This window comes from Oculina patagonica, chromosome 4, assembly GCF_052425735.1.
Source record: "Oculina patagonica isolate OP01 chromosome 4, crgOcupat, whole genome shotgun sequence".
NCBI lineage: Eukaryota > Metazoa > Cnidaria > Anthozoa > Scleractinia > Oculinidae > Oculina > Oculina patagonica.
Window position 1 is genome coordinate 60016134 of NC_135761.1, and position 16693 is coordinate 60032826.

At 38.0% G+C, this 16693-nt stretch overlaps 1 protein-coding gene and 1 pseudogene across 2 annotated transcripts in view; one reads left to right on the top strand and one right to left on the bottom strand.

Annotated features, from left to right (window-relative positions):
* The window catches only part of LOC144648021 (hephaestin-like protein), a 21761-nt pseudogene extending 20190 nt beyond the window's left edge, over positions 1 to 1571 (top strand). The window contains exons 14-15 of the transcript XR_013569658.1: positions 23 to 179; positions 950 to 1571. The product of XR_013569658.1 is annotated as a hephaestin-like protein (transcript). The remainder of the gene's footprint in view (positions 1 to 22; positions 180 to 949) is intronic.
* Positions 1572 to 3288: 1717 nt separating this feature from the next.
* Positions 3289 to 16483, bottom strand: LOC144650980 (uncharacterized). Its single transcript, XM_078510830.1, has 16 exons — positions 16359 to 16483; positions 15375 to 15457; positions 14494 to 14680; positions 13956 to 14154; positions 13097 to 13314; positions 12231 to 12338; positions 11632 to 11812; positions 10744 to 10946; positions 10406 to 10525; positions 9816 to 9966; positions 8782 to 8869; positions 8281 to 8330; positions 6919 to 7227; positions 6730 to 6810; positions 5820 to 5936; positions 3289 to 4229 (listed from the first exon to the last, which is right to left on the bottom strand). The coding sequence occupies exons 1-16, from the start codon at positions 16428 to 16430 to the stop codon at positions 3583 to 3585; spliced, it is 2814 nt and encodes a 937-aa protein (XP_078366956.1). The 5' UTR covers positions 16431 to 16483; the 3' UTR covers positions 3289 to 3582.
* Positions 16484 to 16693: the final 210 nt, after the last annotated feature.

Consider the following 16693-nt stretch of genomic DNA (forward strand, 5'->3'; position numbering starts at 1 on the left):
CATATTCAAACACTTTTCGCAGAAATCTGTTGCCTACCACAGGGAAGACGTGTACGATCTCTTCCCAGGAGTCTTTGCAACCGTGGAGATGATTCCAGACAGTGTGGGAGTGTGGCTGCTTCATTGTCACGTGAATGATCACATGATCGGTGGAATGGAGACACTTTACACTGTTTATGGTACGTTTCCCACTAATACGGCATGTGTGGTGCCGGTGTAGCTTTAACTATCGGTAAATCAAAACTTCGAGTAACTGAAAAAGTCTGGGGCGCGATCCAAACAACTAAAAGATCCAGAAGGATTACCTTATTTTTCATATCGCAATTGAAATACATTAGAAGCTCTCCTTCGATCTAGTTAGCGAACAGCTGCTCTAGTTACAACCTTTATTGTGTAACCCCGTTGAAGAAAAAGCAAGCGACCTTAGGCGTTCTCAATTTAGGTTTCTGGGAAACTGCTCACCTACCCCTCCCCAAACCTAACATTAACCCTTACTTATCGCTTTGGGCAAAATGTTAGGTTTGGGGAGGGGTAGGTGAGCAGTTTTCCAGAAACCTAAATTGATCCCTTTCTCCTCAGGCCCACTCTCTCACTTCAGATCTTTTTTTCAGATCTTCGACTGTTTTTGATAGTCTAGAAAACTTTTGATAATTTGTTGGTTTTTGGAATAAAAGCTCGGAAATTTTTGTCGGGAAGTTTGGATTCTGTTGCATTTTAATCTGAAAGTCTGGTGTTTGCGGTGAAATCGATCTCGCCAGTGTAGTTTGTGTACTTTACTGTAATTTACTGTAATTGTTCGTGTCACGCGAACAGAAACAGAGAAAAGTCATGTTAATGACGCTTTTACGTTATTGATTTTAAGTTGGGAATAAAGCTTCTTGTCGTCGTTGTTGTCTCTACCTAAAGGCGAATATAAACTAAACAATGATCGTTTATGAATTCTTTACAGACGTGAACCTAAAAACAACCGTGTCAACAAGCATTGCAGACTCACCTATGATAAGCGGTTTCTTCGTTGGTTTGCTGTTGGCTGTTGCTATCGTTTTGTACTAAAAGCTTGGCTGTGGACGTCCACAGAAATCAGACAATTGACTAGAGAGGACCTTAAAACATCGACCGACCGACCGACCAACAGACTCGTTAACGGAATTACCAACCGTCAAACTAACGGATTTTTAGCAACAGGCCGAATGAACAACAGACTCAAATCCGTCTGCGTTCGTAGGGTTGACGGACTCCTAAATGGTAAACTATGTTAGTGAAGTACAAACAACAACAACAACAACAACAACAACTACGATAACGACGACAACGACTAGTCCAGACAGAAGAAGAAGAAGAAGAAGAAGAAGAAGAAGAAGAAGAAGAAGAAGAAGAAGAAGAAGAAGAAGAAGAAGAAGAAGAAGAAGAAGAAGAAGAAGAAGAAGAAGAAGAACGGTACTAATAATAACAACTCACAAGATTTTCGTCGCTTTATATATTTTTTTCTGCTAGTGATTAGAAAATTAATATTATAATTTAAAAGTCCAAGTAGAGTAATGTTTTCTAGTATTACATAAATTAATCCTTCTTTGTGCTTTGTAATGCAAGTTCTTTTGTCAAAAAATTAACGTGTACGTAGCTTGTCTCAACTCAGCGAAATTAAAAAAAGAAATGGTTAGTGAGACTATCTTGCCCGCTATGATTAATGAGTGGGCTGTGTATGTTTAAGAGCTCCAAAGGAAAGGCACAATAATGAAGTGAAGTTAATTTTCGCTTGGCTTGGACCAAAGCTAGATTTCGTTCAACGGTCAACAACTTCCGTTCACGGTCTACAATCACCGCTCGCATCTGCTCCACCATAATATCTCATTTCTTGTCCTTCGCGGCATGAATGAGCTAAGAAAAGGTAACATTCGCTTGCAAAAATTCGTTAGTAAAACTTTGTTTTTGTGGCAGTATAAAACAAGAAGCTCCGATTCCTTTGTTCTTTTAAAGGGAAATCTATCACATAACTTCGCAATCAACTGAAAAGTATTTTCATCACCTTTTAATTTTATAAATGTTTTCCATTCTTATATACAATTATATAAAAAGCCTTTGATTTTTGAAGGAAGAGCGGGGATAAGGAACAAGGGCAATGTTTGTACACAGTAAATACAATAAATCTGGCGGATATTCCGGTGCCCTTATATCTTTCCTTCACACTTGCTCAGCCAGAAAGACAATCCGACTATTATTTATTGGTAAACGATCGTGCTCTTTCGCCAATGATCACAAACTCGTACACGGCTGGAACTTTGACTTCTTTGCATTTTTGGATATTTGTGCTTCATTTTTGGTCTGAATTACATGTTTTTGTCTGTAGCAGCATTGATACCTGCCCATGTTTTTTCCTGTAAAATACTTCATTCAAAAGATCATCTAGATCTCTACAGAAATCGAAACTGTCACCAGCCGGCCCGTTCTCTCCATATGGAAACATTTTTTTCAAATAGTTTTGAAAGATCAATAATAGAGCTTCCCTGCATTCCAACGAACAATGGCGCCGAGTCGAAGTAAGGGTGGTCAAAAATACAAAAAATGGATGAAAATGTCCACCCCAACCTCGTTCTGGTGCTATTGTTCGTACGCACTAAAGTGGAATGCAAGAAAGGTCTTTTGCAATTCCGTCGCCAAAACTGCTTTGTGTAATAACAATTAAGTTCTGCCTCGAACTCCTAGTCGCTTCATGCTACAGGAATCAGGATTACATGGGATGTGAAGCATAAGCTTTGGTGGTGTAGGCATAGTTCCGATCTGGCTTTCTTTTTTAGCATCAGATATTCATTAGCTTTGCGAGCAACTAAACGTCATAACATCTGAATGTGGAAAACGTCTTTTGGCGGGAGACGATTAGAAACGCAAGCGAAACCTGTGGTTAAATTAATTCTTTAATTTTCTTAATATACACTCCTTTTAATTGTGGCCTATTTTGTGATCACAATATTTTTCTTCAAGTGACTATTGTAGCTAATGACCTTTGTCATACGTCTAAGGCTCGGGAGTTGAAAAGAAGTATAATTAGTGACGTATGAGAATCACAAATTATTAATACAAACTATTGTCTCCTGTTAACTGCTAACTAGAACATCAAATCCCTTATTTATGCATGGGCGACTTGATGTTACGTATACGCAGCTGATGATGTCATAGTGCGGCGAAACTGACAAGAATATTTTTAAATGAATACAACAGACCTGCATCTAACAGTGATCAAAGTCATCTTTATTAAAAACAAGTCATCCCTATACCATTATGTTTCCATTATTTAACCTAAACTATTATATTCACCGTGTAAAACTAGTTTACTTATTAAACTCAAACAGCCTAGAAGCACTGCCTCACCGAAGTAAACAAAGGCGATATACAGGAAAAAATACTCACAACCACATGTGAATAATTTTTTTTTTAAACTGACGAGAAAACACTTTGCAACTACGAGAGAAAAGTATGATAGTAAAAGTCTAATATCGACATCGTTGCAATTTTTCCAAGAACCGCAAAAACTAAACAAAATGTATATCACCTGTATTAAACGTACTAAATGGAGTGGTTATCTATTCAAGCAAGGCCATAACATTTGAATTTTCCGAGTGTGTGGTAACCTGACTCACTATCGCCTCCTGTATCTCCAAATCTCAACTGCGACACAGGAAGGTCAGATTTCTCGGTGAGGAAGCCGCTATCCTCCAGCCATACAGGTTTATTTTTGTCACAATTACATCCGCGATCGGGATTTGCGCATGTGTTGTTCAATCCACATGCGCACTTGTACAAATCTGCTGGCGTGGCTCCGCCCCAGTACGTCATGGCGACGTTATCACGTGACACCCACCAACCCTTTGATTTACCATTTAAAAGCAACTCCGAATCATAACATTCGTACTTGATAAACTGCTCGCAGTGGACGGATACATCGGCCAGGCCGGCCAATTGGGCAATACTAGTCAAGCCAGCTCCGGTGTAGCTAATGTTACGCACGTAAGTGCCCTTTTTCTCGTATCCATTAACCAGCGTTCTAGCCTCACTGTCGTGACTGACAACTGTCACGCCAACTTCATTCTTGTCTGTCATGTCACAGTACACAGTAAAAGGCTCATACCCTCCTTCTCCATCAGGATCGATGACGTAATCAGCACTAACAGCTTCTGGGCTGGAGGATTTTACCGCACTGCAGGTAGCTAGAGGCCTAGGCGATGTATTGTTGCCTAAAAAAAATAAGCTGTAATGAACCTTTTGTATACAAACATACAGCAAAGCACAAAAAAAGAAAACATTGCACCTTCGGCGCACAGTTTGGGTTTTCCAGTACTAATTTGCCTAGCACATATTGTTATTCACCGACAAGAAACTGTTGCGATGCCCACATATTGTCAGGAAGCCCTTGTTATCTCTCATCCGTGCAAGACAGATATTTATGGGTTAGAGACTGTTGTGAGTGTTTTGTTCACAAATACACGCACGCGCTGGCCGCACAATGAACGAGAAATGTTCAATACTGCACGAGGCGTAGCCGAGTGCAGTATTGAAAATTTCGAGTTCATTGTGAGGCCAGCAAGTGCGTGTATTTGTCAACAAAACACGAACGGACAGACTCTAACCCTTTTAATATACAATCTGAGTACACTACAAGCGATCATCGACTTAACAACCTTCAAACAATACGCTTTGTGTTTAAAAGTATTAAAGAAGTCTAGTAGTACATAATTACACGGGATAACATCAATAGTATAAAATTCACAAATAACCCGTACAGAAATAAAGCTTAAAATGGTTCGTAAAGTCGTCCATCAGCTGTGGTCGTTCATAAAAACAGCAGTGAAACAGTCAGCAAGTCGATGGCTTTCACAATCAAGCAACTACAAGCAAGTCAATCGCACACAAAAATCTATTTATTGAGCTGCAGTTTACCTTTGAACATAAAAGCGCTTCAAGTTGTTATCCTCTTCGATTTTGTTTGGTATTGAATCGTTGATAATTTGAAGAATATATTTTTCTTCCACTTCTACAAGCCTTGAAGCTGAAGACATTTCAATAATGCACGATTTGTGTGCATTATTGTCAATACTGCACTGTCGGAGTTTGCTGACGACAGGTAAAGCAAAATCACGTGATCTATTTTAACCAATTGCGCGCGTGGATTTTGGACAGTGAACGAGGATTGTATATTAATCTAAGTTATAACCCACCCATTAATGTCAGTGCGTGCTCATTGGACAAAACCCATCACGTGGTACAAAATCGAAGGACAGGTATCAGGCAATACCCCCCGTACGATATACGTAAGCTGCCATATTTGCCCATCAAGACTCATCGGACGTCTTTGAAAGCGCTGTTTAACCTGAGTCTAACTAATCACAGAAATGCGATTCATTGAAAATTAGCCCTGGGGGGATACTCTGGAAACTTTTTGGTGGGGATGTGCCGCTGGGCCTCTGAAACACTTCCCCTTTTCTAGAACCGGCCACCAGCTACACTTTGCAACCCTATTTTAGATTTGACGCCAAAAATGGCTACCTTATCCCAGACTTGTTATTCTCCCGAAACCATGTCGCAGTCTATGTATTTTATACTCTGAAATATCTAAAATGGTTTACAGAGGATACAAAGTTTATGACTAAATTTTGGTAAATTCGTCTGTGTAGCTTTGAAAAATCGAATGTTAGGCTATCTTCAGTCTAAAGTTTCCATTTAAAAAACCCATGCCCCGGCCAAGGTAAAGTTAAACCACCTCGAACCTTCATAGGAACACGAACAACAAAAGTAATCATCAAATGACACTCAAATCTACAGTGCACCTTTTCTACAATTCTTTCCCGTGAATCCAGTAAAACAGTTGCACTTGTAGCCACCATCTGGTGTTTCTGTGCATACGCCATTGTCACACGGCATTGCCAGACAGTCAACCTTCGTATCTATCGCAGAAAAAAATGTAGAGTAACGAGGATATTTATTTCGTGTCCTTTAAGGTTGGTAAGGATTTTTTTTTTTTTTTTTTGGCGTTAAGAGCACTGTGAATGCATACTACATGTACTTTAGAAGTACTTGGGATGAGTGTTCCCTATACACAAACGTACAGCTTAATGATCATAATCCGCAATCAAATCTCAATTGCGAGATTAAACCTGCATTTAATGACCAAAAACCAAATTTTCTTAAAAAAATATTTTAAAGTAAAGTGCACAACACCGTTGTAGGCACGTTATAAATTTTGGTACATTTCATAGCTGACCGCTGACACGGGATATGAGATGACTAATTTTTGGGGGGGAAGGGGGGGCGGTAATTGAATGGATGTACTGATTTGCGAGATTTTTATCATGAATTGGAAATAATAAATAAATAAATAAATAAATAAATAAATAAATAAAATTTGCATTTCTTTTACGATCATGCCCTTACAAGGCGTTTCCCTTGTTGTGTAGACTTGCACCTAGTCGCCCTCTAATCGCGCGTCGAAGGACTTTGAGAAAGTCTACCGTTGTGCTGCAAGTGTATATTATTAGTATATTAAAAGCCTGTTCTACGCTCGAGGTGACAGTCCCACTGTCCAATTTCAAGCACAAGAAGAAGGCTTCTGAAAGCACCGCTTACCAAAACACAATGTGACTACTTTTAGAGAACATGAGTTGCATGCAAGCGCTGCCACAAAACAGGTTTTTGGACGTTTTTGCCAACACTTTATTTTACCATACCATAAAGTCATACCGTAAGGATAAATGATCCAGGAAAAAACCATCTTCCAAGTAATCGCACCAGTTGGTTTGAAAAGAAGTCCTTTGGACGAAGCTGAGAAAAGTAAACACAACATAAAAAGGGGGGCTTTTTGTTACACACATTACTTTACAAATATCGTGGCAAATAAAGAGCAAAAATTAAGTGCAATAAGATAATTACATCCCCACATATCAACACTTGCAACTGATCGTCTTCTTCGCTTCAATAAAATGGCGGAACTCGGCACCGTTAAAGCTTCATACGGTTCCTCTAGATTTCGTAGCAACACAGGAATGAATGGCACTTCAGTGGCTGTAATTAGTAAAGGAGAATCCCTCATTTCGAACCACATCCTGTTGGTAATTCCAGTCCATACCAAGAACGGGGAAAACTTGCTTCGCTTATATGTCTTTTTGTTAGTGGACATCCCATAGTAAACGTCTTTAATCGGGTCATAGCCAAGGACATTCAAAATGTTGTGTTGCAGATCTAAGGTAAAACAAAAACACGTCAAACAGGTTAAGTTTTAAAGGAGAAGTTCACTCCAGAATGGTCATTTATTTTCTTTACCCCAATAAAAAGTTTATACAAAGATATGTTATTCACCAAAATTTTAGCCCCCCAACGTGCGCTATAATTTTACGAAATCTTATCCAAAACTCGACAACTGGACGCCGCCATCTTGGAGCTGGTAATGTATGCGTGACGTCAAAGAGCTCAGTCTGAAGTTTGGCGGGAAAATTTAAAAAACTCGAAACTCCTTGTTTCTTCGTAGTGGCTTTTGTTTGACAAAATGCCTCTTTGTGCAGCTCCATTTTGCTCAAACAGAGCTCCAAGAAATACCAAAAACAAGGAGTTTCGACTATTAAACTTTCCCCGTCAAACTTCCTTCAGTCTGAGCTCTTTGACGTCACGCATACATTACCAGCTCCAAGATGGCGGCGTTCAGTTGTCGAGTTTTGGGAAAGACTTTGTAGGGTTATAGCGAACGTTGGAAGCTGAAATTTTGGTGAATGACATATCTTTGTGTAAACTTTTTATTGGCGTAAAGAAAATAAATGGCTATTCTGGAGTGAACTTCTCCTTTAAAGTTTCATGACAACACATTTACGCAACTTTAGCAATAGCTTAATGCAATTTCCTCCCCCGCGGACAGGCACAATACTTCCCAAGTTGTTTTACTGATTAACTTTTGTTTAGCAGGTTAACGAACAATTAACGTTTGTTAAGGTGGAAATTCAATTGCAGAACCAGTGCAGTTTGTCTCTTTAGAGACAAACAAAACAAGACAAAACAAACAAACAAAAAAACACGGAGTTTTAGGTTTTAGCTATCAACCTTCTAGGGTGCCTAGAAAGCTGACTTGCCGACATGACATCATTGAGACACATCAAATATAAATTAGATAAGATAGTCTGCAACTGATAGAGTAAGGACTGATTTGTGCCTGAACTTTTGGTGCCCACTGCCAAGCAGGGATCGATAAATTCAAGCAAATCTTCACTGATAAGTTACATATTGCCATTTTTATGTAGTGTTTACCTTTCCACGTTTCGCCGCCGTCTGTACTTCCTTTGCATGGACTTTCAGACCTGAATAAAGGAATACCATTAAGTTATAAGCTAGTGCTTTTTCTTCATTCTCAACGATTGGTTAAGGAATATACGGATAGGTCAGAAAGGTGAAGAGAGATTTGTTTGCTGACAATAAATACACTGTAGGAATATTTCGTTATCATTCATCCCCCTCCCCCTTCCCCTTCCCAGAACCTCGATGTAGTGAACAGGTTTCCTTATTTGGGTAAAAGGGCGAAAAGCTATTACATATAGAAGGCATATGCACAGGCTTTGCGCTTTTAAATGTGACGTTTTTTAATTACATGCTCTGATTATTTGGTTAAAGTATTCCTTGATTGGATTTAAGACAATCAAGAGCAAGTAAACAGCAGATGCTGCACTTGATTCCTTACTAGTACATCAATACTCATTTAAAAACACCAGACATGTACAGGACTTGTTGCAGTTTAGTACAATAATATCTTACCTCGTAACCTCTGTGTTACAAACAAATATTGTGTTGGTAGATTCCACTAACAGAAAACTACGACCAAAAATAACTGGCTTGTCAAGATCTGAAACAGTTCAATGCATTAATAAATAAATAAATGATAAGATTTTTCGAAATTTTGAAAAGAGGATTTACTCTACAATACTGAAACTCTTAGTAGTTGTTCATTCATGTTTTCATAATTCATTTTGAACCAGAATTGTACGATTTATTAGTTTTACATTCCATAAACATTCTGGTTTATTATTCCATCAATATCCGTTATTTTGAATTTCTAAGAACATGGTAAAATCGAAGATGCGGATCTAAGATGGCGGCTCTAATTACGCCGTGTGACGTCAAGCCAAGTTCAAAACAAGTTTTAATCTCGTGTACTGTTACCCTATCCAGACCGCGGGGTGGGGGGCGAAAAGTGCCCGCGCTGATTTTGAACGTTTATAACTTTTTTACGATTAAACTGAACGCTGCCAAACTTTGTGAGTTTATCTTAAATTTATCTTGAAATAATAATGTAGGATAGGTTGTTGGTTCGGGAACTAGACGTTACCACGGCAACGGCATTTTGACAGGCATGTTTTCCCAAATATATTTTTTTGTGTTCTTATTGATGAAAAGTTTACCGTAATGCATTTATTTTCACGTTTTTAGAGATTAATTGCACTGTTTTATAGATTTTGAGTACTTTTTTTATCCAAGATGGCGGCTGTTTTGACATCACGATGTAATTGTCACGATGATGTGATGTCATTATCCCACGTGACGTATACGAAAAGATAGATTTTTGGACGTGCTACATATCCTCTAAGTTCCATTGTGATTACTTAAATAATCTGGAAGTTACGGAGGAGGGGGGCGGAATCCCCCCCCCCCCCACCCCGTTGGTCTGAAAAGATCCAAAAAAGCCCGATCTGAATAGGGTTAAAAATAAGGCTTAAACTTTTTATTTTTCATTTAAATAAATTATTTCTTTCTTTGGATGGCATGCTCGATTTAATAACTTTCATATTTACCGGAGTCTGGGTACCAATATATTTCTACTCTCATACACGCCATATTGATGCACGCGTCAGTCTGGGGTCGAAACCGGACAGACTCCGCGTAAACTGGGAACAACAGCTTGTGACGAATTGCCAGGTTTGTAAGAGGACTCCCTAAGAAAAGCTGAAAAATGCCAAGGAAGCAGAAGACGTGATTGTTTTATTTAAAAGAAATCATTTTTAAATTATATATCTCCAGACGGCGATTTTTTTTTTAAATCCTATATTAGTAGAGTCATCTTAGAGTACTAGCATCATAATTCAATTCGAATCTTAAGCAACCAAGGAAGGAGCAATAAAAGGAAGGAGTTTGCAATTCTCGTACTCGCCTCTGGCTAGAGAAATTGAAAGTGCTGAAAGTGTGGAATTATATCGAGGGAAAATAGGAGCACTATTTAGACAAAAAAATGGGAAATATTATTTCTCTGGCCAAAATATCAGCTGTAAAGAGGTAACTAGATGATGGCATGTAGTGGTTGGCTAGTTGTAATGGGTAGTCATCGCAAAAGGCAGATGCCCTATGACAGATGTATACACATACAAACACATGTTCAATTGGGTACCTTAGGTGCTCCATTGGCTGTGTAGTATTCCCATGATGCTCCATCGGCGCTGTACTCAAAGAAGAATGACATCACAGAGCTTGTACTTTCTGAATTGTCATGCTTGCTTTGCACTTCCAGCTTAATGTAAAGATCGCAAATGGCACTGTTAATTACTTGAAGGGGTTAAACTTTTTAAATTTTTCTCCCAGTTCTCACTTCTAAACTGTTCAGTCAGAAAATTTGCAGTATGCCAGGAGCCCTGAGTATGCCCTATTTGCCTTATTATATCTAAAAAATTCAAAGAACACCATCTTAAAACAATTAAGAGCTTTTTACCAATACTTGTTACAATTTACCTCAAATATTAGGTAGACTTGACCGAGGTCAATTTGTAAATACTCGGATGAGTCACATGACGCAGCGCACCACGCTCCTGCACCTGACCGCGAGTTAAGCCTGGAGTACTGGGCTCCATATTCAAGACCTTGTTCTGAGGACGAGGTGAGCTGGTTATCAGTTATGACTCCGGATTCCATTCCTACTCCCACGGGCACGGGAACTAAAGTGGAAGCAAAGAAACTTATTTGTGAAGTACTGTATTGGTTTTTTAGTTTCACTGACAATTTATCTCTAGGGCATACAGTTTATATCAATGAGGCATTGTTTGGTAGTTGTTACATCTACTTTAAAAAAAAACGGGTGCGAACAATGTCATTTTTTTTTTTTTAAATCTTTCAGACAAAGGTCAAAAACCGCAAGGGTCTGTGTCAGCCAATTTTATAATTAAACCACCTGTCCGATTCACGAGTAGCTAATATAATTTATATTTACACCGAAATTTGGCGAAAAAAATCACACTTGGCGTAGCTATTCAATACAAGAAATCACAAAAGATTACTATAAAAGAAGAAGAAGAAGAAGAAGAAGAAGAAGATGTGTTTTAAAATGTTTTAAATTCACGACTGAAACCGACCCAGTTTTGTTTTGAAAATCTAACGTTGTTTAATGCTTCAGTATTATAGTGTCTTATTATTGATTCGTTTTAGCGCTTACTTATGCTCATAGAAACTTTACTTCAATCACACATTTATCAAACAATGATCTGCAAAAAGAACACGAAAACGGCTTGTTTTAATATGTGTGATCAAGAACGTAAGCGTACGCAGAGGCGACGATCGCGAACACTCGGAATGAGATTGATCTATTATTGCTTTAATTTGTAATGTAACGACAGTGACAGTTACCTTTTTTGGCCTTGCCTTTTGTTTTTCCATCGTCTGGGCAGCCAAACAACCCTACCTTGTAAGTAGGTTGTTCTCCTCCAGGCTTTTGAAATGGAGGAAGAACAAAGCGAACGAAACGGGCAGTGGCTGTGAACTTTAAACTTTTCATTATTGTTATGGTGCTGTCAGCGCTTCGATCAACCTTGGAAAGACAGCAGTGGAGGAAACAAGTTAAAAATTCGAAAGACGCTGGGAAGATTGCAAGTAACCCAGATCATTTTCTAAGGTCTTTTATGGCGCGTGGATCAGATGGCGGCTTTTAGTGCTAAAATGCTAACACCAACAAAGAGAAAGGACCAGAAGAGATTCTGATCTAATGAGAACCTCTTAGGTAACCTTTCTGGGATCCCTATTGCAAGACCCTGGGTTTGAGGTTGTCTCCTCGGGAATTTTGTCGCGAAGTTAACTAATTCGTCACTTTATGGAACTTTTTTGTGTCCTCATAACTTTTAAAAGTTAAAGCTAAATACATTTCTGGCAAAGATTGTGTATTTTCGTGTGTCATAGATTTGTTTTATTTGTACTTTGTTCTCTACTTTTTTGGGTTTAACGTTCCTTACCGCTGTGATGATTCCATTTTTCTTTTCTTTCCACTCCAATCCATCCTCACTGAGTACTAAAAATATCTTGTTTGTTGGAATCTTTGGCGATACACCTTGAACTGCAGCCTGGAAAGGTAAATATCGTGTATTAAAATTTACGTCTTTATAACTCATTTTGTTACATACAAACTGAATCACATCTTGAATGGTACACGTCTGGCTAGCTATATGACAGCAAAGTTAACTGGTAGTAAAAATTAAACAATTTTAATCGAACTTCAATGCTCCTTAGTGTCCATTATTGATTGAATTAATAATTGATTGATTGATTGATTGATTGATTGATTGATTGATTGATTGATTGATTGATTGATTGATTTGTTTATTTTTTTTTCTTAGAAAACCTCAATGCTTTCGAGCTTTCGATACTGCACATGACCTGAGCCTGCAGTCTACTGGTTAGTACCTGATGTTTGTAAATTTGATATTGTTAATTTCAATAAATTCAAATCTTTGACTTCTTTGACTTGTTTCCTATTCATTGCTGATGCGTCATAATATCCAAATTGCAGAAATAATAAAGGAAATCGTATCGGTGAAGTATCGATTTAAAAACCTGGTTTCGGCCCACTTGGTGTAAACAAAATAATTTTGTGTACAATCTCGAGATTTTGGGTTAATAAGCATGGCGTTACAATCAAACAACAAATTCCCAATCCAACAATAAGCTGGAAGTGTCACACGGAAGCCAGAAGGGCAACTTCTCCGCTACTTAAAAACCATTTGCCACAAAAGCGGCTACTACCTATGATTTCGACATGAACTAGAGCCTTTGAACCAGGCCTTCAAATAAGATTGGTTGGTAAAGTCTAGACAAAGCTCACCACAAATTTAGTTTGAATAGCATATCTCAGATCAACTTGAATAAAATGGACATCGTGTAATTCTTCTCCAGAGGCCCTGAGCGGGATCCAACCACCGAGAGCGTCCTCCAATTTTGCGCTATAGGGCAGAAAGGTTTCGTTTTGACTGGAGGATGCTGTAATCTGACTATCCTTTAATCCTCCGGATAACTGACTTATTGGTCCAAAACCATTACAGTCTACAAAAGAAAGAGCAACAGGACAACATCCAATCCAAAAAAAGGCTGTCTGTTTTACGAGTTACCTTTATTCATAATAAAAAAATAACCAATGTGAAATACATCTACAAATTAACTATTTTAAGCTGACCCATAATTACGGAGGAACACTTTAACAAATAATATTTTCACAGTGATTTATTTTTTATTTCAGAATTGGACTTCGAGCTTTAATACGTTTTCTACGAGCGAGTAGCTAATAAAGAACAATCGAGTTGACTTGAAAACGAGGCCGAAACTGGTCCTGCTGTTCAGTAGAAAATTTGCCTTTTTTGACAGATGACGGGAATATTTTTTTATGTGACCTCTTTCATAAACAAAAAAGAATATCTATTTTAAAGCGTTGGCTGTTAGCATTAGTCATAATCAACAATGCTGCCTTGCCTATCAAGTTTATGGAGTTGATACACCACGGCTAGTTTCTATTTACGTACATTGTACAACGATGGCAAACATCCTACATACATAAAATTTATATGGGTTTTTTACTATATAATAAGGCCAGTTAATCATCCGTGATAGTGGACAAAACGGGTGTTTCAAGAGGGTAAATTTATAGCCATTTGAATTTATAGGTTCATTCAGTGTTCAACATATTTTACCTGGACTGAAGAATGCGATTTGTGTCATAGCCATTCTAGTCTCTTCCAGAGACCCTGATCCGCATGGATTTTCAATTTTGTAGCGCAGGCTCACCACGCATGGCGCGTGATGGAATGAACCGTCATCAAAACCATCGTCTTGATGAACATGAACTGCAAATTGCAGGCCCACATGCTCAGAGGTCAGCAGTCTATTAAACTGTTGAAAGTGAGAAATGGAACTATGTTATAATGGTCCACATCAATATCTTTCACGGATAGGTATGCAGTTCTTATGAAGCCGGTTTAAAATCGTTGTAACTTCGAAAAGTTATCTTAACCTAATTGATTTGCGACGATATTAGCATTTTTACTCAACTGAGATCTTCCACAAAGACAGCTATCTAAAAAAATAGCAAACACAACATACGGAAGAGTTCTTGCAAGTCGTCTTGTCAAAAGCGTTGAATGGTACCTTTCAACTTGTATTTTTTTTTGTTTTGTTTAGGCTAGTTAAAAAAAAGTCTTAAAATTTATTTTATTATTTTCCCCTACTTACCTTAAAAGTAACGAAACGAAAGTTTCCATCTTGTGACTCAGTGACGTCATCAGGAGAATGGGATCCGTTGGAACTGTAGTGTTCGTAAATGATGTAAATTGGTATTTTTAAGTCTAAAACCAGTTCTGATGCGTTGTAATGTGCTGGAGTTTTGTGTGAGACAGTGGAATGGACAAATGCCGTTTTTCTAAAACAATGAAAACAAATTAAAACAATGACTATTAGGTGTTCGACTATTATGTTTCTTCCGGCCTTATCCCCCCCAGGGGGAGGAACAAGAGATTAGGTGTTCGAAGCCTGCCTACTTGAAGTTTCAACGTTAATGCGAAAGGCTCGTAAAACCGGTTTTACGCCCAAACTTTCACCACCTCGAGAAGATCGCACCCTCGGTCATAGTCTTAACAAGACATAACGGTACACAACGCGTATACGTTTTCATGTTTATCAAAATGTTCTATTTCCGCCTCTTCTTGGGCGGACGAACTGACGAAGTTCCGGTAAAAACCCTTAGCATTGCTGACATGCGTTCCCATAAAATCCCCTTCCTCTCATTTTTTTTGTTCCATCTTGCGCCCCAAGCGTTCACACCGCTCTCGCACTCTTTACTTGCTGGCGGTCGCCGTTTGATCGAAGTTAATGCGCCTTTATTATTGTCATTATTAACCCTGAACCGTCACGACCACAATGCTAAGGTAGACAAATGCTAACTACAGGTACTAGTAACCCTAAAAGAAACAAGAGCTGGGGAAATGGACAGATTGCGAAAACCGATCTTGAAACATTTAGGCTGAATTTTCAAGACCTGTCATACCCCTCTAATAACGCTGAACGGGAATGTCAGCTACGAATCCAGCGTTCTAGAGTGATTACAAAGTACATACCCTGGATAGATCGGCTCCCCTGGCACTTTTGACGTCTTAAGTTGAAGAAAAGCTGTTGCATCGTTTACTATTAATACCAGCACCTGTTTTAGAAAAAATAATAACGCAACTGTAAAAACCTTACTCATTTTCACTGAAAAACTGCAAAGTTCACAGCCGAAAGAACCTTTGTCAGACACTACTTATTAATAAGAAGTAAATTCGTCTGGCATGCATGATTCTCCAGTGTAATTACTGATATGTTAATTTCGGCAGTGAAAAGCACAAAAAATACGATTGGAAACTTTAGCATTTTTAAAATTGTAAAGAATAAAATATTTTATGTATCCTGTTCCTACTAGATAAAATGCTATGCATATAAACAAGTATGTATGTGTTGCTTTGGCGAAGCTCTGTTTCCTGGGATGATGAAAGACAAGACTACCATTTGGCAGACACTACTTATTAATAAGAAGTAAATTCGTCTGGCATGCATGTGACCCAGTATAATTACTGATATGTCAATTTCGACAGTGAAAAGCACGAAAAATACGATTAGAAACTTTTACAATTTTAAAATTGTAAAGAATAAAATCTTTTAAAATCTGCCAAGTAAGATTATTCTTAGTGAGTTGAGATCTATTTAACTACGATTTAACTAGTGTTCTTGAAAATTAATTTTCAATGATATAAATAATAAATGATACTAAAAGGTTTTGACGCATTTTATCTGCACCTCTTATAAACAAAGAACCAAGAACTATGTCCCCGTTTGAGTAAACAAACCACTATACGCACACTGGTAAAATGTCTCAAACTATTTCGATTAGCAGCACATTATGTGCAGTAATTTTTACAAACTACCTGATACCATGATATCCGTTACATAATATAGTCGTTTAAATACATCAGACGACTAAACAAAGTTATTTTAAACGTTTATGGTGCTTACATTTTTTAAAACGAAACTTTAACAAATTATAAATTATTTCAGGTATGACATACCCCTAAGAAGAACAGGAAATCAGGGTTTCTCTTCTGCAAAATAAATTGTAGAAACTTCCCCAATACGTTCATAGTTACCCAGCTTTCACGAACTTTTTTTTTACTATCTGCATCATCAGAGTATAGCGTACGTCTTCAACTTGGCCGTTCGGTTACCAACTAGTTCGAGTAGAACAAGTTTGGATACTGATTTTCAATAGTTTTTTTAGTATTTACATTCACTCTGCGTGATACAAAATGTAAAAATCAATTATAGAAAACGTGAAAGAAAACATCTCTTTTCGATTTGCGTTTTTAAAAACACAGTTAGCATCAATGAACACCGAAATATTTTC